We start from the raw sequence: 22,195 nt of genomic DNA, 5'->3' as shown, positions 1-22,195 counted from the left end.
ATAATAAAATGTTCATAAATAAAAAAGCTACTACCAAATTCTATCTTGACTTTGCTCCTTGACCTCTGCCTTGATGACCTTGACCTTAATTCAGTTGACTCCTTATTTACTTCTAGCAAACACTGCTTCATAGTGTAACAACAAAATGTTTATAAGTGAAAAACTGTAAGATTTGATATCCACCTTGACCAACTGACCTTGACCTCTGACTAGATGACCTAGATCTTTGGTCAATAGGGACCTTTTTTAATTTTGAACAACTTTGCTTCATCATGTCATAACACAAGGGCCCAATGGGCCTTAATGGTCACCCGAACTTTGAATTTTTTTTTATTCTGCCAATTGGCATATTTGATTCCAGTAACCTTGAATTTGAGGTCACCCCACATTTTAGTTTTTAGATTTTAGTTAACACCTTGTGAAATTCTAACAAACATTGCTCTATAGGGCCCTAATAAGAAATCATATCTTACAGGTCCTTTCCCAAAAGTTGTACTTTCATCCATATCGCCAATGTTGAGAGGCATTCCTTGAACCACCACATGGCGGGCAATTTCAGCATTTTTGGATTTTGATAAACTGGCAACACTGTAAAAAATAAGGTTTGCTTTATAGCAGTATTCGTCATTTACTAAAAGTTCAAAGCGTCTTCATTGTGAATGAAAATAATGTAGGGTATAGACAAAGAGGTTACTAAAAGTTCAAAACTTCTTCATTGCGAATGAACAAGAATTCAAACAGAATACGTTTATTATACTGTAGGGTTACATATATACACAAAGAGGTTATCTATATATAAGAGGTGTATGGCTGTAAAAATTTGATAAGAAACAAGAAATTACCTCGGTACATGGATAGTCCCACCATCCTTGGCACACAGATCAAATGCTTTGCAAAAAACAACTTCCTGAAAAAAGTCATTAAAAATCCAATTAACTGCGTGGTCAACATCAGGATAGTATACAGAAATTGTAGTACATATTAAATATATGTTTATTTTAAATAATTTACAATACATAATGATATATACTGTAGAAAATTTATGTTTTCTTCTCATTTAAGTGAATGAAAAATATTTGAAGCATCTGATATTTTGCTGTAATAAATTTTCCAAAGATTTCACATGCAAAATAAAAAATCAACTTTGTATAATTCAAAATTAAATTTCTCTGTCTGGAATGATGCATTTATTTACTCAATTTCCAGACATTACAAAAGCCATGATCGTTAATGGACATGAAAGAAATTAAACAAAATATAAAAAAACATTTACATGATATTATTTGTTTCAAAATGATGTGGTGTAAAAGTGAATTTTACAGTAAATAATCACAAGACATGCATACTTATTTCACTTGCATGCAATACAGTGTATTAAATACCTTCAGATAAAGAAGCCTTCCATATGACATTTTGACTCGCCAAATAAGACAGATTACTATTGTAATTACAACAGTAGACATTGTAAACCTATATTTCCTGCACAATTATCAATTATTGTTGAGCAGCATCTGGATCACCATCAGTTTTCTCTACTGACAATTCTGATTAAACAGAAGATTTCTTCCTCATTTTTATCCAGCATAATCAAAGAGCATCAAATTAATTACAGTTCTAATGAAATTTGCTAGAAATGACTGAGCTCAAAAAGTGTTTAATTAACTAGCAATAAGCTGCCTTGGAGAATAAGTTGCACTCTTGTCAGAAGACAAATTAGAGACACTGATGAAATTTCCCAAACACTGTCAACTACAAGAGCTCCAACAGCCAACAGGACAGTAAGATTTCATATGTATGAAGATTCCCCAAGTTAGAATAATCAACCCTCAGTCTGACAGGATCAGGACAATAAATGCCATCACTATATGACATACATTTGATCACAAATACATTTTCTGCAGTTTTACATACGGACTGAAACACATGCAGATTTTCATTATGCTATTATTGGTGTAAATTGTAATTTTTGACACAATTTTTATCAAGAAAAAGACACATTAAGTCCATTCTAGATAAGAAATATACAGAAAATTTCATTTTAGGCAGAAATTTCTTAGTTCATTCACCCTCACTCATTCTGCTAGCATAAGAATATAAAAGCCCATGGCATGTTACATGCTTTTGAAACAGAATTCAAATGTCATGCATATTTGGTATTTTCCACAAGAAGCCCAATGGGCCTGTATCGCTCACCTGGCTCTACAGCAACTTTGAAGTTGATCGAGGTCATTTCTACAGATACTATGCTGATTACCTCTTTATTCAAATATCATAGTAAGCTAGGTTTATCATATCAATAAATTTTCATAAAAGTCCTCCATTCCAGCATTCTATTTGCCTAATATCAGGTCTCAGAGACTCTTGGCTATTGCAAAATTATTGTTTACAGATATAAGCCGATTTCACTCCTGTGACCTTGAATGTAGGTCAAGGTCATTTATTTGAACAAATACACCCCAGCATGCTACAAGCTTAATATCAAGTCCCTGGGCCTCTTGGTTATTGAGAAGAAGACGATAGAAGATTATACCCTATTTGACCCATGTGACCTTGAATGAAGGTCAAGGTAATTTATTTGAAAAAACTTTGTAGCCCTTAATAGCCCAGGATGCTACAGGCCCAATATCAAGTCTCTCAGGGCCTCTTGGTTATTGAGAAGAAGTTGTTTAAATGAAAAAGTTGACGTCGGACGGCCGCACCAAGGCATAAGCTCACTTGCCCTTCAGGCAGGTGAGCTAATAAGTACATACTAGTATACTGAAATTACATCTTTGTGATTTTCAATGAAATACTAACTCAATTATTTAATATTATAGATTACAAACTAGATAGAACCACATGCTCTGAACTGAAATACATTTGCTGTTAAAGCTTTAAATCAAGCTTAAGAATGGATTATTCTGATCAAATAATAGCAAGTTAGTTTACCATGGCTCAGTCTCTAGAATATCAAGACTATCTTATTGTAAGCCAAATGTCCTGAATTGGATTCCATGCAGAGTCATTGAATGATATTTATATGTATCGCTTTTGAAATTAACTCAAAAATATAAACAAAATGTTTGTTTCCTCAATCTCACATTTTCAGCATAAAATTTATATGCATCCACTAATTAGATCTAGGTGTTTACAAAAATGATGTCTCTAGTTGGTTATTTTCTGGATGTACATAATTCAAAATAAGTTTTTATAAGCATATTAGAATTTCTGAATAAGGAAGATAAAACAAAATAACTAGATGTGATTGACTTTTATTATCACAACAATGGCTCTTCTCTGGTACAGGGGACTATAATGTCCATTGTAGCATAATTAATATTTACTAAGTTGTTAGCTTTTCTAACTAAAAGCTTTCCCAAATAGCTGCAGATGTAGCATTCTTCTTAAGCAGCCAATGCAGTGCAAAGTCAATGGAGAAAACTACAGATAGTATGAATTCTTTAACTGTGAAATTTCTTGTAAATTCAATTTTCACTCTGATTTCCAGATTAGACATGAAAAGGTATGGGGTCACCTGTCTGACAACACAGGTTTCTCCCATATTCTATCCTCCCTCAATAAAGGCTCCTACATACTTCCTTCCAGGTTAACAAGTCTAGAGTAATCAATATATTAGAACTTGTTTCATGATTTTTGTGAAATAAAGCTTAATATATAACTGTGTATATTGTCTCAAAAATGCAGAAAGTAGAGATTCTCAGCACAGGTTCATACATACCGAACCTTTTCATTTAATTAAAAGTCAAGCGAGACAGCATACATATGAAAACTACATGCCATAGGCAAGAGCTATGTATATTTGTAGATTTACCTTTGTACTGGTGGGCCTTTTATAATCTTCTTTTGGACTATCTGCATCCTGAGAGAGAAACGTACGACATTGATGACAACAAGTACAACAATATACACACCATGCCCTGCTGCATCTCATAGAAAGGGAATCGCCAGATCAAACATGTTAAGGCTGCACAGTTGTGTAGATAAAAATGTTTGTGCTGGACCACTGATCGAACCACGGTGTTGATGAAGCAGAGAATATTTAATCACAAACATTAACTGACATGCTTTACAACAAAACACCATTGTTTTTTATCATTACACATTGGAAAATGGATACTAATCTGATCATAGTGGAACATGAAAATATTTTGTTTTTAATCACTTTAAAACAATGTTTTTAACATAGCTAAGAAAATGTGTGTTGAAAGTGAAACATTTAATTTTCAAATAAATGAAAAACATTTATGCAACTCATTTAAATGCAATGTTTTACTAGCAAGCAATAAACTAAATACAGAGATCTTTATAGCAATATGCTTTGTAGAGACCAACCAACCAATTGTTTTCCCATAGACCTTAGTGTTAACGTTTTGGATTATTTCATTCAAATTCTTGAATTGAATATGACGATTATGGTTTATAACAAAAGTTTAGGGTCTGATATAACACCTAATAAAAAAAAAAGTTGGGTCCTTCAGCTCAAATTTTCTCCAGGGTAGCCATTTTGAAAATAGGTGAATTTCGCAGTAAAAATTCTCAAAAATCTTAAATGTTTACCTGTTTACTATTATTACGTGAACTTTTGGGAAAAAAACCAATCGGACTTAAGAAATTTATATCAACATTTCTTATTGATAGTTACCTATCAGGCTACATATCTATTTTCTCACTTCATAACATACTGGCCAATCAGTGGCTGCCAGACATTTTATCCTTGGCTCAACGTTCTATACACAGGGGCTGTTTCAAAAATATATTTTTTCAATTGGTTGGTTGTTCCCTATAGCATCTTTCACATTTTTCAAATATAACTTTTCTGGAACAGGATAGAACCATAGGCTATGCTATCAAAATATGCAGTGCCTGACTGCAAGTCTTAGGCTGGTAGGTTGATTCTTCTATTGGTACCGGATATGAAATTCTTAAGAGAAAACCACATTAAAATTGAGTTAATTTTGAAATGTAAATTTTAATATCTTGATAAGCTTTGAATTTAAAGGGATGGCTTTTGGTTAATAGCCAAGTATAGAAATCGTGCTACTCAGAAATATAAACAAATAAGATATAGAATAAAGATCAGGGGGAGATAACTCAATGTTATCTCCCCCACCCCCTAATTTCTGGTCTTTTTGTAAAAAATGAAGAAAAAAAGGCCGAACGAGAAAAAAAATTAGGGAGTAGAGCCATTATTTAGATAAAAGAGTCGAAACACAGACACAGAACACGGAACCGGGCAAGTGACAACAAAAAATAGCCAGATATATCACCAAACACTGAACTGGGGTAGTGACAACAGAACAACCAAGCACATCACCGAATACCGAATCGGGGTAGTGACAACAGAACAACCAGACACACACCCACACATTGAACCGGGGTAGTGCCAGCAGTACAACCAGCATACCACCGTACCCCGAGCCACGATATATACCGCTACCATTCAAATATAGAATGTATGTCCGTATCTGTCCGGTCTATGGTCCTCCTTGTAACACTACATGTGTCATATTTTCATCATCAATCCCCCCTGAATCTCAATTTCTCTCTAAATTCTGCTACAATGCCTCCAAGATGAGAATCCCGTCCGAAAATGTGCTAGTCGGTCCCATCATCTGGTTTCCAGGGACGCTAGATGGCACAAAATGTCATATGCGGTAGCTATATGTAGAGACCAACCAACCAATTGTTTTCCCATAGACCTTAGTGTTAACGTTTTGGATTATTTCATTCAAATTCTTGAATTGAATATGACGATTATGGTTTATAACAAAAGTTTAGGGTCTGATATAACACCTAATAAAAAAAAAAAGTTGGGTCCTTCAGCTCAAATTTTCTCCAGGGTAGCCATTTTGAAAATAGGTGAATTTCGCAGTAAAAATTCTCAAAAATCTTAAATGTTTACCTGTTTACTATTATTACGTGAACTTTTGGGAAAAAAACCAATCGGACTTAAGAAATTTATATCAACATTTCTTATTGATAGTTACCTATCAGGCTACATATCTATTTTCTCACTTCATAACATACTGGCCAATCAGTGGCTGCCAGACATTTTATCCTTGGCTCAACGTTCTATACACAGGGGCTGTTTCAAAAATATATTTTTTCAATTGGTTGGTTGTTCCCTTATACATGTTCTAACCTAGCTGAAATTAAGCCATGCCTAGAAAAAAGTACAAGGCCAGGTTGATACAGGCTTATGTATTGCAACAGCTTTCTTGCATGAAGCACATGTGGAAATTATAAAAGTCAAATTACAAACAATTGATCGGAAACATTTCAATTTCATCTTATTGTCAATATCAACAAAACAATTATTAGTAGGCTGTTAGTAAACTACTTAGTTAGTCAGTCAAAATAGGGGTTAGTTTGATAACAATGGAACAGGAGAAATACACAAATCAGGAGCTTGTTAAGTTGTTAGAGAAACTTTTCAAAGGACAGAATGGGCAATAATCTGACATGATATTGCAAATCTCAAAGATTATCAAATGTTAAAAAGGGGCTTTGGAATTTATGAGCAATAACTGTCAAGAAACATCAGATCAGTATAGAAATGGATTGAAGAAATTTTAATAAATATAATATTGAACCAGTGTCATGTCCCTGAAATTTTCATGCAGAAAACATTTGGAAGAAATAAAATTACAATTACAAATTTCAATGCTATGCAGGTCATCAAATGTATTTAAGAAATACATCTATCAAAAATACTGCTTTCTACATAATCTGTTCCAGATATTGTCTTCTCAGAGGCATTAAATTTAATATCATGTTAATACTTTTTTTACCAGATATGATTGCTTTGTTGAGAAGTTTTTGATTTAGGAACAGCCTTCTCTACCTGGAGCAAGTTTCATTGTAATCTAGGAATATATATATGTTGATGTGCCATATATTGTAACAATCAGGCCATCATTATGATGATGCCAGCAACTCAGAAGAGCTGCACTCTCTGCCCTATACAATTGTACCATTGATTATTTTTATTGTGGCAGTGTCATGTGAAGAAGTAAATGTTTACATCTATTTTTGAAACAATTGTCTCCAGTTTCAATGATCAATCATGAAATGTTTATATGCAGACTGGCAGAAAATAACCAGCAGATTTGTAATTGCATACCATTTCTTTCTAGCAATAAATCCATATTTTGCAATTATTTACAAATGCAACCAATTAAGGCATATGTTTCTAATTCATAATACTCTTCAGAAAGATTTCCTCAACAGGAATAATTTTATTAATGTTTAATAGTTGCTTTAAGAACTCATTTAAAGACTTAAATGACTGAGATGAGGCTTATTAATTCAGCTTTATTTTCAAGATCCAAATGCCAACTCTTGTTATGTTACTAAGCTAAACAACTTCTCTTTTTCTGAATTTATAGATGTCATTTAAGATATGGTTGTTTTAACTAATTGGAAATTGTAAGAAAAACAATAATAGTTTCTTCTCATATTCACACAATTCTATTGTGCTTAATTACCATCATACCCTAAACAAATATTTTGTTTTAGGTCAAGCAGACCAAGCATAAAATTACCCTATACAAACGGCTTGCGTAGAGTAAAATAAAAATAAACAAAATTTATCAATAGTAATTAAGAACAGTGACTTTGACCATAGCTGTATAAAACCTGACTGACACCCACACTTGTTCAGTCTCCTTCTAGTCTGACCAATTTATTACGTTTTATCAATATCCATTAAGATATGACATGTGCCGATGTATACACAGAATGTGGATACAATTGTGATCTACAACCTCTGGTAATGGAATCAGTATCTGACATGCAATCTCTCAGCCACAGAATTGACAAGAGACCTAAATTGCCTACAAATACAGATCATTTTGGTTAAGATAACATGCAGATTTACGATTGCATGCAAATTCAAATAGAATTTCTAGTGTTGAAGAATTTCATATAGCAGACAAATACATGTATATTGAAATTGAAATTTCATGTCATTTTCCCCTACTTAAAGAATACTACCTCATAATATACATATTTTGTCATGCATATTTGATTTAAATTAAATTTATTCTGTAGCATTTTTCAAAATAGTTCCACATACTAACTAAATTTTTTGTAAAATTTATAGCAGTCTGCTAAATAAATGGCACACCCAACTGAAAAATTCAGATGCTTTCTGTTTCTTCTCTTATAATTTTGAGAAGTCAACTTCCAAAATGGCACTGTGCCTCAGAAGTCCTACAATGAATGATATACATGAAACCAAGTACAAATTTCCACAGAGCTGCCTTTTAGGCATATTTTGAATGTAAATTAAGACAGTAGGTTCAAAAGTTGAAAATACTCTGAGTACACAAAAAGCCTTAAGATTAGTTCTGCTTTCCATTTTGATAAAAAACTAAATTAAATATAGAATGGTTTTTATATCCCAACACTCAAGAGCAGAACTTTGCCTATATTCTGTATTGTGTATGACTTAATCATATTATACGCATGTTTGGGGATGTCAGAGAGCCAAATACACCGTACAACTTTGGACATCCCTCGCATACACCAGCCCTGAAGAACCAACCATTGCTGGCAATTTATCAGAGCATAGAATTTTGGTAGCCTTCGAATATTTTGCATTTCTTAAGCTCCTTCATTCTAATAGCATCTCATTAAACATTTCCTCATTTATAAGCCTGCATATCAAATTGATATCAATAGTATTCAATTGGGATTCAATAATGCTATCGAGTTGTGTCTTGGTGACATTATGAATAATTTCATTGATGTATGATAATATATCAATATATAAGCCACTTGAAATGTCTATTGAGCGGCAAAATCATCTGGGAACATAGTTTTCATATGGCTTCAGTCATTAAAGACACAAAACCTTCATCAGCGTAATTATGTAATCAACTATCTTTGTACTAATTTCTGTCTTAAAATTGAGGTCATGCATCCTTGATGAAACTTTAAGGCTTTCTATAACATGAGATCTTGACGTTCAAATTCCAATATTTCAGTATTTGAATTTGAAATTCATTAATTATTCATTAATTCACCAAATGAATTCTAAATTGGTTTCAGTTATATGGTGATTCCATGTTGAATTTATTTCTTTTGTAAGAACTCTGGCTAAAGATATAACTGACAGGTGTCTTATTTTCACATCTTCCAATTAATATGTTTTTCTATCTCAGATAGAAATAAAATGCAATTCTTAGTTAATATGAAGCAGTACTCTAATAAAAATAAAACAGAATAATCCATATTTTTCTTTCCATACATTGGAAATGCAATTTAAAACTTTAATTTTCCCAGGGAGGATCTGTGGTAAATTGAAGGCAATACATTTAATCACATGACCAGCAAAATTTGATTTTACCAAATCAACACAACACAAGTGGAATGCTGTGAAATTTCACACTTTGCTCACACGATGAAAAAAGGGAATATTTCATAAAAGGGTTGGATTAAAGAAACATTTCATAAGAGGTTTGGATTAATATATTAAGCTACTATGCTTATAAACTAGCCAACTAATTTAGTTTCTCGGGTGACAGTGATGGTTAAAAGTCAGAAAAAAACAGATTTGCATAAATTAATTTACAGCCTATTGCATTTCACTACATTTGTTAAGACAAGTTACCTCTGTTTACCTTATTGAAAGCCCACTGCAGTTGTTTGTGATTAATGTATTTCTCCATAACCTTGGCAAACAAGCCTGTGAGAACGTTCTAAATATTGCATTTTTTTTTGGAAAGAAAAGAAAGCAATATTAAAAATATAATTCCACTATATACATGTTAACCCTATGTAGCAGTCACCAGATACAGTGTATTCTAATTACACTTAAGGATGTCTACATGGACATAGGGAATAATTGTCTGTAATAATATATACACAGCTCTAAATGTATATTCAAGATTATTCCAGGCTGTAGATTTTTTCCTGTGTCATTCTAACATATATCTAAAGAAAAATGAAAAAATGAAGTCTTATAATTTGGATACTAAGATGTACAATGTAACTCGGCATTCTGCCATTTAACCATACAATATAAATTCAATAATTCCTGTCGTTCAAGCTAAAAAGAATACATGTATCCAGTAGTGCATTACCAGCTTGTTATGCATGTTCATGATTTTCAGTTGTTTTAAACACACGCCTTGCAATACCAAGAGCAGCGATTCAAAGAAAATCAAGCAAAATACTCCAACACCCAAAACGGCTCTGAAGTGGAACTGTTTGTGATTTTATCTATTGTTATTTACTAGTGTATTGGTACCATTTACCAGGCATTCTGAAGGATCAATTAATGGTTTTTATCGTTATTTGTTTTTTATTGAGATTGTTGACAAAAAAATATATCATCAGCCTGCATTACCTTTTATCCTCATAGGATTGTAGCTTTTGTTTTAGTTTTAATACATTTTTTTTTATTTTCCAAATCAGCCTACATTTAAACTGAAATTGATGTACAGACTTGGGGTTGTCCACATGATTCTATACTAAACTGGGTAATAAATTATTCTAATAGGACTTTTTAAATGCATATACACTACTGTAACCCTACACTGGAAACATCTATTGGAATATTTCCATATACTGTTATATCTATTCTACAATAAAAGACTATTAAAAGTAAAAGATGAATTGGAATAGCATGATGCTGCCTAAATCTTTGTACAACATAAAATCTACTCAAGCAAACTTCAAAATCTGAGCATCTGCTCTGCATGTGTTGAAAAGTAACTAGATATATACAAAATTTATAAACTACACAATATGTATGCTGCAAGAGTTTCTTTTCCAGGCAACAAAAAGCATGCATATAATCTATAAACAGGCATGCTGAAACATAAACACAACGCCCAGATATCAAATACAATGACTTAGCTGCACTGACATGCCGTATATTAAGCGTGTTTTGTTTTAAAAACGAACCAAAAGTTTTAAACCCTAAAGGAGTTTGTAGTTGGGTTTGATTCCTACCTTATCGAGGACATCGTCCAGTAAATAGACCAGGCACCGCTCACACTTGAGAAGGTCCTGGGACTGTAGGATAATCTTCTGAAGAAGTTTCTCAAGGCTTGTTTGTTCCTCAAACACTCCTCTGGCCAAATTGAGCAGTAACTTGAAACATAAGAGTATCAAACCTTGGTTGACAATAAAGTCACCACTTTTTTAGTCAGTGTTTAAGATGAACGAAAATAAGATGGATAACTATTTCATTGTGTTGGTAACTATTGAAAACTATAACTAAATATTGGAAACATTTGGCACATTCATGTTTAATACATAAGACCTATACAATCTTTGATATTTTACATACAAACCCAATAATCTTTGATATTTTACACACAGACCTGTACCAACTTTGATATTTTACACATGCAGACCTGTACCAACTTTGATATTTTACATACAGACCTGTACAGACCTTTGATATTTTACACACAGACCTGTACCAACTTTGATATTTTACACACAGACCTGTACCAACTTTGATATTTTACATACAGACCTGTACAGACCTTTGATATTTTACACACAGACCTGTACCAACTTTGATATTTTACACACAGACCTGTACCAACTTTCATATTTTACATACAGACCTGTACAGACCTTTGATATTTTTCACACAGACCTGTACCAACTTTGATATTTTCCATACAAACCTGTTCAAGTTTTGGTATTTTTCATAAGACCTCTACAAACTTTGGTTATTATCACCAGTCAATAACAAATTATTTGTTCTTAGAATTCAAGGTACTAAATTTAATATACATCATTACCTTCTGTTTAAGGTCCTATGGTTTCAGTGGTGATTTGTGACATTTTGCCTGTACAAAATTCATTATCACTTGCCCTTCAATTTAACACAAAATTTCAATAAAAAGCTGTATGCTGCAAGGAATAATAGGTATAATCATTGTTTCATATTTTATTTTGTTCAGGACTAATATGTTACCTGGTTTCGCTTGTACTCCTGTACTGACATTTCAAACAGCTGGGCATTTGTAATGCCAATTCCACAGAAAATCAAGTACCTCCGGAAGTACTGGAAGAAACAGGAACATTTCAAATTTTAACATAACCAAAACTTTTATTTTATATACAATTGTACATACATATTTTATAATTATCCTGCATCTAAATAAAATTGTTATGTCTTTGTGAAATAAAAGATTTATCTATATCAAGGGCAGTTCCCATAAACATACCTGGAATAAAAGAGAAAGATCTAGAGGCACAACTGAATGATAATGATCGAATGTTCACAAAATTGAGACGAAAACTGCAATAAATCAAATAACTGGACAAGATTAGGACATGCACCCCAGTAATCATTTCATAAAAACCGGAAAAGGAATATATACATACACGTATTTATAAAAGTTCCCAGAAAAAACTAAAGTAAGCCAGAATATACAACTGGACAAATCCAGAGTGTGATGATGAGAACTTCAGTTCAATGAAACTTAGATGAAAACTTAACTTAAGTTACTGTTAACAGCTATCTGTACAAAGAAAACTCCATCATTCCATTATACTGTGTATCAGAGAGAAAAAAATCCCCACACTGGTGAAAAATGAATTTAGTCATAAATTGATGTATAAGGATTTAACTGATCTAGATTAGACTAGCACGAAACTACATGAATACTAGTAAGCATACAGTAAAGATCTAAATTTATACTTTTTACTGTGGGTGGGTAAAACTTAAAATAAGCAGTAAAAATTATAATCTTACCTGTTATACTACAAATATCTTTTAATAATACTTTTAACAGTCAAAGCTGATTCAAATTCTTTCACTTGCTTTAGGATTGTTAATAAAATATATATAATTTTAGATGTTACCTTATGATCTTTAAGATTAACTCACCTTTCTCTCTCAAATGTGACATAATGTTTTATTAATATATCCCCATAATTGTAAAACCTCCAATGTAATTCCCACATACAGGTCTAAATCCCATCACAACCTTAACACAGCCAGGTCAGAATTACACTGGGCCTGTCAAAAGGATTTGGTAAATATAATGTAGGGTTGTTCAAGTATTTGTGAATAATGGTGTGTATAAACATTTGCTATTACAGCTTGCTGGGTACAAACATTCAAAATATGAATACACTGTAAGAAAAAGAAAAAATATTCGTAGACTTACATCTAAACCTGGCAATATTTGTCTAAACTTGGTTTTATGAATAGAGAGTGTTAAGTGTATAGTGGGAGCTTACTCCATATTGTGTAGTGCGTAGTGGCCAATAGAAACTGGTATAAAGGTCAATAAACACACAAACTGAGGTGAGGAAATTATCGACCTTAACAAAGACACAATTGCCAATACTGAGCAGAAGGTTATATTTAATTGTTCTCAAAGATTTCTTTTTTCCTAGAGTTCATTGTAGGAGAAAGTCACCAGGTGTTGACATTATACAAGAATATCCTTACAGTTCTTTACATGTAACGAAACCATTATGTAGTTTTGATCAAAATCGTAACTTTAATAAAGACTTCTATCCATGGTATAATACACATCTTAAAGATCACTGGGTACAATTTGCAGACAAGCTTACCCCAGTTATGAGTCTATGGTTACAAGCTAAAAGTATCTAAATTATGACACTGGCAGGTTAGAAAATAGCACTTTCACATGAAAAAAAATAATTAGAAATTTAAATTCAATCACATGTGACATGACAGTTATTGATATTTTGGGTAGTGTATACTGCGACGTACAGTACACAAAAATATCAATTTCTGAAGTTCTTTCGACAAATTCAATTTTTTTAATTAGCATTGGGGTTTCCATACTGTATGTACCTTTGTGCCAAGATTCAAGTCCAAAAGATAAAGCCTTCCTTATTCACCACTAAATTTAGGTTTTTCTTTTTTATATACGTTTTCCAAATCAATAAAAAAGTCTCCCTTTATCTAGCTATTTGCTCAGAAATATGCTTCATTTTTTTTAATTAGACAGAATCATGTTCATTCTACCAAAATCTCAAGCAGACAACCATGATTTGGACTTGTTTTTTATGTAAATGATTTCAGATTACAGTTTCATAAGTCGTTACCACTGACAAAATAGACATTGCCATTTCCAAAATGAACTTAAGTGAAATTCACATTCTCAGAAACAAAATTAAAGAAAACAAAATATTCCAACATTTGATACTGTTGTGATTTTTAAACTTGATACCAATTCCTTTTGATGCAGTAGTTACCTCTTCATCCTGTTTGGTAAACTCATGTGGCCCTTCAACTTTGTTGATGATTTGCGCAACACCAACAAGCTCATCATCGTAGCTGAGGATCGGCATACAAAGTATACTGTGTGTTCTGTAGCCTGTCTTCTTGTCAACGTCTTGATTAAATCTTGGATCCTGCACAAAATGTATATTACTGATACATAAATTTACATTTGACAATCAAAATTAGGAAACAAATATTAAAACAAGAGTACCAGCAGGGTTGATGAAAGCTCACAAAAAACTACTAAATTGGAGGCTTTTCCTGCCCTTGAATTTGTATTTTGTCATATTAATATTATAATAACACAAAAATCAGTAAAATTATTAACAAAGGACAACAACTCTGTAATTAAGGGGTTGTGGGCCCTGACTTGGTGCACTGCACATCGTCTTAGTTTGACCGATGATCATGTACAAAATCTGTACATTTACACCAAGTTTAATTATCCATGTTTATTGACAAGCAAATTAATGCTCGAGACACCAAAGTTCAACAAAGGGCAATGACTCTGTAAAGAAGAGGTTGTGGACCATGCATAGATCTACTCATCTAGTGCACTGCACATCACCTTGTCAAACTTATGAAGTTATGTACACATCAAGTAGACAGCATGACAGACAGTCCTACAAAGCCCCAAAAAACTTTCATGAGGCATAAAAATATTTTCCAACATCTGTAAACATTTAAGCTATGAAGAATACTTGCTACTTTAAGTTGTTAGATTCCATTCTTCATGTGAATCTCAGTGTTTATTTAAGGCAATTTAATGGTATGCAGTCATGCATGCGGAACTGAAATTTTTACACAGAATTCAGGACACACAGTTGACTCATTTGATCTTGAAAGATGCCCAATGTCATGATTGAAGTAGCATACTAATATAAAGTCAAGTCAAGGTCATCAATTTGAACAAACTATTTATATCAGTATGCTACTTGCCCAAAATCATGACATTGGGCATCTTGATTTAAAAGTTGACCCCAGTAACCTATCATTATTAGTGTGTCAAAAATGTGTATCAAATAAGATATTCTAAAAACATCTAAATATCTTACGTCATAAGCTTCCTTGATATTGATGGTTCCTTTTGTTTCAGCAACATGACCTGCTATTCCCCTTCCAAATGGCACTTTTATCTCATTTTCTTCTGTATGAATGGACTCTTCTGGGGTAGAAGTTCTGGTGACATCAAAAAGTTTGGACACAAGATACTTCCTTTGTTCGTTGCCTCTTACCAGAAACAGACTTCCGCGGTCACTTTTAGTCAATATACTAACATTCTGTAATATTTTATGACACAGCACATTGACATCCAGTTCTGTAGCAATATCTCGAATGAGTTCCATAAATAGCTCTTGCTCATTTAACTTACGCAAACTGACAATGTTTTGAACCAATGAAGCTTTCTTCATCTTTTTCATTTGTCCCTCTACATACTGTTTGAACATACTAGTTGTAACAGAGTTCCTTTGTGCTGACTGGTAACCACCCAGAGGTTTACCTGGACCTGCAGGTGCTACAGATTTTCTTTTAACATGTTCCATGGGACATTCTGCAGCAAAAGTATCAGATTTCACAATGGTGATATTTTTAACATCTAATGACTTCTTCCCCGTCATTTTTTCAATCATTTCTTTAGAACCATGCTTTTCATAAAACTTTGCCAAAAAGTCTTCATGGTTCATGAGGAAATGTTCCACTCTCTCCTCTGTCAGAGGTTCCATGCTTGGTTTCTCTTCCATCACCACAGGATGAGATCAAAATCTAAAAAATAAAAGGAAGAAAATGAAGTCATGAATGACAAAATCTCACAAACTCAGATCTATAGTATACTGTCATGATGTGGTAGTATTGTATGAATATCAAATAGTGAATTTTTCAAGTGTTCTACGATTATTGCCTCCTTCAGAATGCCATAAATATCATGAAAGACACAGTGATGTAGTGGGAAGGCGAATTGTTCTAGATGGTAAAAGTTTTTTTGTTTTTTTTTTAAATTGTGAAAACTTCTTTATTTTATTGATTTCATTTTTTAGGTTTCTAACTTTCTATTCAATATGATTTTGTTCCTGTCTCAAAAATAGCACAATTATGATTTAAGAAGCCTTTCAAAAAAACAGACTTTACATTTATCTTTATGCTATTACCATCCTCCAAACTCTTCTAATTGTTTCTTTTGAATTTAAGGTGAAAAAATAATCAATTGCATCCCAAATAAATTCTGTTACAGTGGTGCCTCTACCAACCTATTGCATTGACTTTTTCATGGGATACATAAAGTGGACAATCCCATTTGTGTGTAGTTAAGTATACGTACTAGCTACATGTAGTTGTTTCTGTGCATCGAGTACATAATAGACAAAACAAGGATGGATAGTATTGCAACAGCAATACAAAGTCCCCTGCCTTAACCAGGAGTGCAACTATTTATTTCCCATTTTTTAAACTACGTGTTATACTGATCACGTATACCAAGTTTCGTTAAAATCGGAGTAGTACTTTAGGATTGTCCGGACACGCCTCAACCAATGAGAAGCCGGCGGCAATTTTGAAAAATGTTTTTTTCGAAAAGATAAATTGGGATGCACAACTACATGTTATACTGATCATGTATACGAAGTTTCGTTAAAATCAGAGTAGTACTTTAGGAGGAGTTGTCCGGACAAGTCTCAACCAATGAGAAGTTGGCGGCCATTTTGAAAATTGGTTTTTCGAACAAAAAATGTATGATGCACAAACATGTTATACTGACCATGTATACCAAGTTTTGTTAAAATCGGAGTAGTACTTTAGGAGGAGTTGTCCGGACAAGCCTCAACCAATGAGAAGCCGGCAGCCATTTTGAAAAATGAATTTAAAAAAAAAAATGTGGGATGCACAACTACATGTTATACTGATCATGTATACCAAGTTTCGTTAAAATCGGAGTAGTACTTTAGGAGGAGTTGTCCGGACAAGCCTCAACCAATGAGAAGCCGGCAGCCATTTTGAAAAATGAATTTAAAAAAAAAAAATGTGGGATGCACAACTACATGTTATACTGATCATGTATACCAAGTTTCATTAAAATCGGAGTAGTACTTTAGGAGGAGTTGTCCGGACAAGTCTCAACCAATGAGAAGTCGGCGGCCATTTTGAAAATTGGTTTTTCGAAAAAAAAAATGTGGGATGCACAACTACATGTTATACTGATCATGTATACCAAGTTTCATTAAAATCGGAGTAGTACTTTAGAAGGAGTTGTCCGGACAAGTCTCAACCAATGAGAAGTCGGCGGCCATTTTGAAAATTGGTTTTTCGAAAAAAAAAATGTGGGATGCATAACTACATGTTATACTGATCATGTATACCAAGTTTCATTAAAATCGGAGTAGTACTTTAGAAGGAGTTGTCCGGACAACTATTGCGTGACAGACAGACGGACGGACAGACAGACGGACGGAGGGTAAACCTATAGTCCCCCCGTTTTTCAAACGGCAGGGGACTAATAACATGTATGCATGCACACATTGTGAAGTAACTGGCTGAGCTATATTACATACAAGCATTAGGGGAGACAGCTAACCATGATGGGTCTTTAAAAAAAAATATTAAGAATTAACTGTGTATTATACAATAACATTACAAGTAAGCTTACTGAATACGGTGTCACACACTCTTTGTGCCTCAATAATACTGTGTAAACGTCTAAAATGAAGAAGCAAAAAAAAACAGATCCAGTCGTTGAAATGTAAACAAGAACATTGTACATTCATATGTACACTGTATTTAAATAACATTAAATAGTTAAGGTTATAAACTCTACTTACATTTTTAATTATCATAATTTAAAAATATTGTATGTTCTTTGTCGTTGGAGTATCTCATCTGTCCTTATCAATATCAAGTAATTCAATTTTCAAGCAAGGATGACAGCATTGTCACAGCAATAATGGAATGTAAATAATTCCTTCAAATTTCAACCCATATTTGAAAACTGGAATGGAGTACTTCATCCTAGCTAATATATAGATACTGTTGTAGCGGAAAAGCATTTGACACTTTTGACAACTTACATGTCAAATGCTTTTCTACTAAATAGTAGCTAATTGATCTCTATTTCAGAAGGAACAAATGTACCACTTGGTACTTCACTACTTCCATGGGTAATATATGTAAATTAATTCAATGTTCTGCAATTTTTTATGTGGAAGTGATTTTAACTTTAATATTTTTTCTCCTATATATATATTTTAATGGGCCACCACAAGCTGAATCACACTGTTAACAATTGTGTGAAATTGTGAAGCACAATCCATTTGAAACACTAAAATTATATGAATACTTTATTAGTTTTGATTTCTCAACATGGCCAAATAATGCAAAAACACAATATAATATAATCATGGTAATTAAAAGTGATAACAATTCAAGTCAAATGGTTGAAAAATCACTTGCTGACCAGTATACTATTATAGCAAATGAAAAAAATAATGTGTACTTCAGGAAGTGTGTTTAAAATTAAAAAAAAAATCTTCTCTTATCAATCCTGTAAGGGGCAACAAGACTAAATGTATCCCCTGTATTAATATCTGTGATTTACAAGCACATGTGTTTGATATATAGCATTGCAACTACCAGTACCACTTTGAACAAATCATCCCAAATATCATTGGCGTATAGTATTGATTGTGGTTTATGGTGAAGGAGGTAAGAGCATGTGTGCTCTTATTATCTTATATTGACAGTGGCCAATATTGACCAGTCTATGGCAATAGATATTTCACAATACCCGACAATTTGTCTAGCGAAATCCAACCCAACTTAATAGATTGAACTATAGATCGACCTATCAGAAGTGATTTTGGAGAATTTACATATGCAGTGGGTTGGGTGGCTGATCAATCCTGGAAGAATTTTTAAAATGTTTTTTCTTTTCTTTTTTTTCACTTAGTTGAATTAGATTCTACATTTCAAAAGCGACTGCTGATCGCAGAAATCAATATGAATGGAATAAGATTACTTCTGTGTCTTTCATATTGCTGCCTGCAGAGTCTTTCAGTTTCACATTTCCTCACTTTCCCGTTGAATTCTATGTGACTGTTTGTTAGACTTCGTGTTTTGTCAACTTCCAAGTTTTGAATTTGATCACATTATGACATCACTTGAAAGGCATTAGGTGCATCAATTGTAAATCTTTAGATTCATGACATATAAAAATCAACAGGAAGTGGCGTAGGGCAACACGCTAATCTCTAGGCCTAGGCTAATGTTGTTTACAAAAAAAGAAATAATGAACGCAGAAGACGGTCATCCTTTTCTCAAATACCAATAATATCTATACATTAACGATCAGTGGTAAGGTAGTAAATGTATTATTTAACCAGTGTTGCATTCAAATCAACAAATGCCAATATTCGATACATTGGACGAAATGTCTTCAATCATGTACAAATTCAAGTAAAAAATTATGTTACCTGAACTTTCTAAATACCTGGTAGTTTACAAGTTTACAGATAAACTTTGTTGATTTCACCCTATCGATGTATGGGCACATATATCTCCATATTTTGGAAATGTTATCTGTATACGGTCATCTTGAACAACAGCGCTTCGAAAAACTTTCCATCCGCCATTTTTGTTACGTCACAGGTCGTGCTATTTCCCGCCAAATAATTACAGCTCATGAGGCATGTAACCCAACGTTTTATGAACTTCACGCGAAATCATAGGCCTGTTCTGTTCCAAATACAACTGTTGGTTTTGACTGACAAAATAAGTATGAAATTATCATAAATGATATATAAAAAAAACTTATGAAGATAAAGATACTGCAATTTTAGTTTTAAAAAGTCACTTTGCTTCAGCAGCTCTAGATTTCCAGTTTGTGAAAGTAGAATTACCCTGTTTTTCGGACCAATTCATTAGATTTACAGTTTTTGAAAGTAGAATTACACTCCATTTTTCGGACCAAATTATTAGCAAATTACATCCAATTCAGAACTTGGCATATGTTGCAATAAGTAGTCTGTTCTTCCTAATTATACGGCAAAACGCAAAGAGAGTACAAAGTTTAAATTTATGGCAAGTTACAGAAGTACGTGTCGATTTTAAAACGTAGTCGCTGAGCTGTCTTTAAAACAATCTACGTGTTCGTCAACACAGATTCTGCTTGGAGTTTGTTGAGTATGAATTGAAGTAGGGTGATATTTTCTGTCTGAATATGGTTCATTTTTTGTTTTATTAATTTTTTTTTTTTTAAATTAATATCATAGCAGTCTGTTTACTAATGATATTTTGTGTAAAATCTACATTCTTTTTCGGTGCATCATCATGAACCGAATATATTTATCAACTTATGGATATTTGTTGAAGTGACAACACACCCGGGAATAAAATATTAACCGAGAAATGATGTCATCAATTCATGATTATTATATAGTGCACAGATTTATATGCTTTTTCTTTTGTGACACCAAATGGATCCGATTTATTTATCGCAGGGAACTAAACCATCTTTTCTGTTTCCTCCATATCTATATTTTTTCCTTCTAGTGGTGTCCCTTAGACCTCATGATTAGCCCGTCAGTGGCGTCATGTAAAAGTGCAGTTTTCACGTGACCTTAGTATTGTGATGGCATTTAAAATTTAAATACATACCTCGTGATAAATTGAAGGAGTCTATCTTTCCATATACTTTTAACCAAATCCTGTAGTTAAAGTACACAATTTACAATAATCCCGATCGACATTGGCTCGAAATGGTTTAGACATCACATATTTAACAAACACTTTAAGACGTCACTGCACAGCATGTCTGAACAAATTCAAATGTATAATCCATTTAGCATCGTATTTCGATGATGAGGTAGTTACACAATCGATCAGTGGACGGTGTCCATCTGTGTCCATCTGTGTCCGCTTAGCTGCTAATTGAAATACCATTAGACAGGTTCTGACCGTATGTACATTGAAACCACGTCATTTCAGCCTATATTGAACGGTCGTCCACGGAACTACTCGTACGAGCAGATTATGTACCGCCACGGCGCTCCGTTCTTCTAACATGCAATAGAAATCTTTCCCTGCCAGTCACATGCGGAATGCAACAAAACATTAAGTCCATTTAACACGTCACTGATTTTACACGGGTTCAAGTTCAGGAATTCCGTTACAAAATTTTAACGAGTTTAACTTCTTTAAAGTGTAACGAATGAAAACAGTTGAAAGAAATGGTTTACGTCATCCGCGTTTACCTACAGAAATAAAAATTAAAAAAAACAATCTTCACACACGACGTCAACAATAGGCTTTGTTTACCACTGATACTAACGTATATTATACTGCTAAGGTGTGCGTAACAAACAATGTTTATTTCTTTTTTATCAAAGCTTTCACGTGTACGTGAGAAGCTATGGGAGTAAAAACCGCAATGTTGATATTGTCAACATTTTAAATGTTGATATTGTCAACATTTTAACCGCTTCGATCCCCTGTCTATAAAAATTCTAACAATACATTTGAACAAATACAAATAAAAGTATGATTTATTCTGTGTTGAATGAAAATATATATGTTCGATTCATCTCGCTTGTTTAATGATATTTTTAAACATTTTAATCTCGAATATCGGTATGCTTAACTCCTTTACTGAATACCGGTATTAACTTGGCGAAATTGATATTGGAGAGTAATATACTCTGTACCTTTAAAGCTACAGAAGTGAAGTGGCATTTAAATTAAAACTCACTGTGTATATGTATACCTGGCTCAACGAAATGCTTCCATAATCGCTAAGTTACGCCCATTTATAATGTATTAAAATCTCTTGTAGGACACATGCCTAAGACCTCTTGGGACGCGATCACTCCGATCACACAGGGCTACTCGACCGGCCGTACATATTAACAGTAGTTTGCTGTATACATTAATAAACAAATATTTACTGAGATATAGGGTATAACAAATGTTGGAGATCAA

General features: G+C 33.2%; 1 protein-coding gene across 12 annotated transcripts in view; it reads right to left on the bottom strand.

Moving 5' to 3' along the window:
- Window positions 1-22,195, bottom strand: part of LOC117339641 (cGMP-specific 3',5'-cyclic phosphodiesterase-like) — an 80,997-nt gene that overhangs the window by 23,528 nt on the left and 35,274 nt on the right. For 8 of the 12 annotated variants that reach the window (XR_004535279.1, XR_004535280.1, XM_033901341.1 and 5 more), the window contains exons 2-9: window positions 15,292-16,000; window positions 14,209-14,367; window positions 11,945-12,034; window positions 10,963-11,103; window positions 9,627-9,704; window positions 3,812-3,859; window positions 843-907; window positions 474-588 (exon numbers count right to left, since the gene is read on the bottom strand). Coding sequence is in view for 10 of the 12 variants with exons in the window: in XM_033901341.1 (XP_033757232.1) it covers window positions 474-588; window positions 843-907; window positions 3,812-3,859; window positions 9,627-9,704; window positions 10,963-11,103; window positions 11,945-12,034; window positions 14,209-14,367; window positions 15,292-15,978 (1,383 nt within the window). In the remaining 2 variants the exon portion in view is untranslated. Of the gene's footprint in view, window positions 1-473; window positions 589-842; window positions 908-3,811; window positions 3,860-9,626; window positions 9,705-10,962; window positions 11,104-11,944; window positions 12,035-12,862; window positions 12,984-14,208; window positions 14,368-15,291; window positions 16,001-20,875; window positions 21,048-22,195 lie in introns of those variants that run through there. The other 4 variants (XM_033901342.1, XM_033901345.1, XM_033901349.1 and 1 more) reach the window with 4 other exon arrangements.

Source organism: Pecten maximus, chromosome 12, assembly GCF_902652985.1.
Source record: "Pecten maximus chromosome 12, xPecMax1.1, whole genome shotgun sequence".
Taxonomy (NCBI): domain Eukaryota; kingdom Metazoa; phylum Mollusca; class Bivalvia; order Pectinida; family Pectinidae; genus Pecten; species Pecten maximus.
Note: the sequence above shows the minus strand (reverse complement) of the source record. Positions and strands in the feature narration are given on the sequence as shown.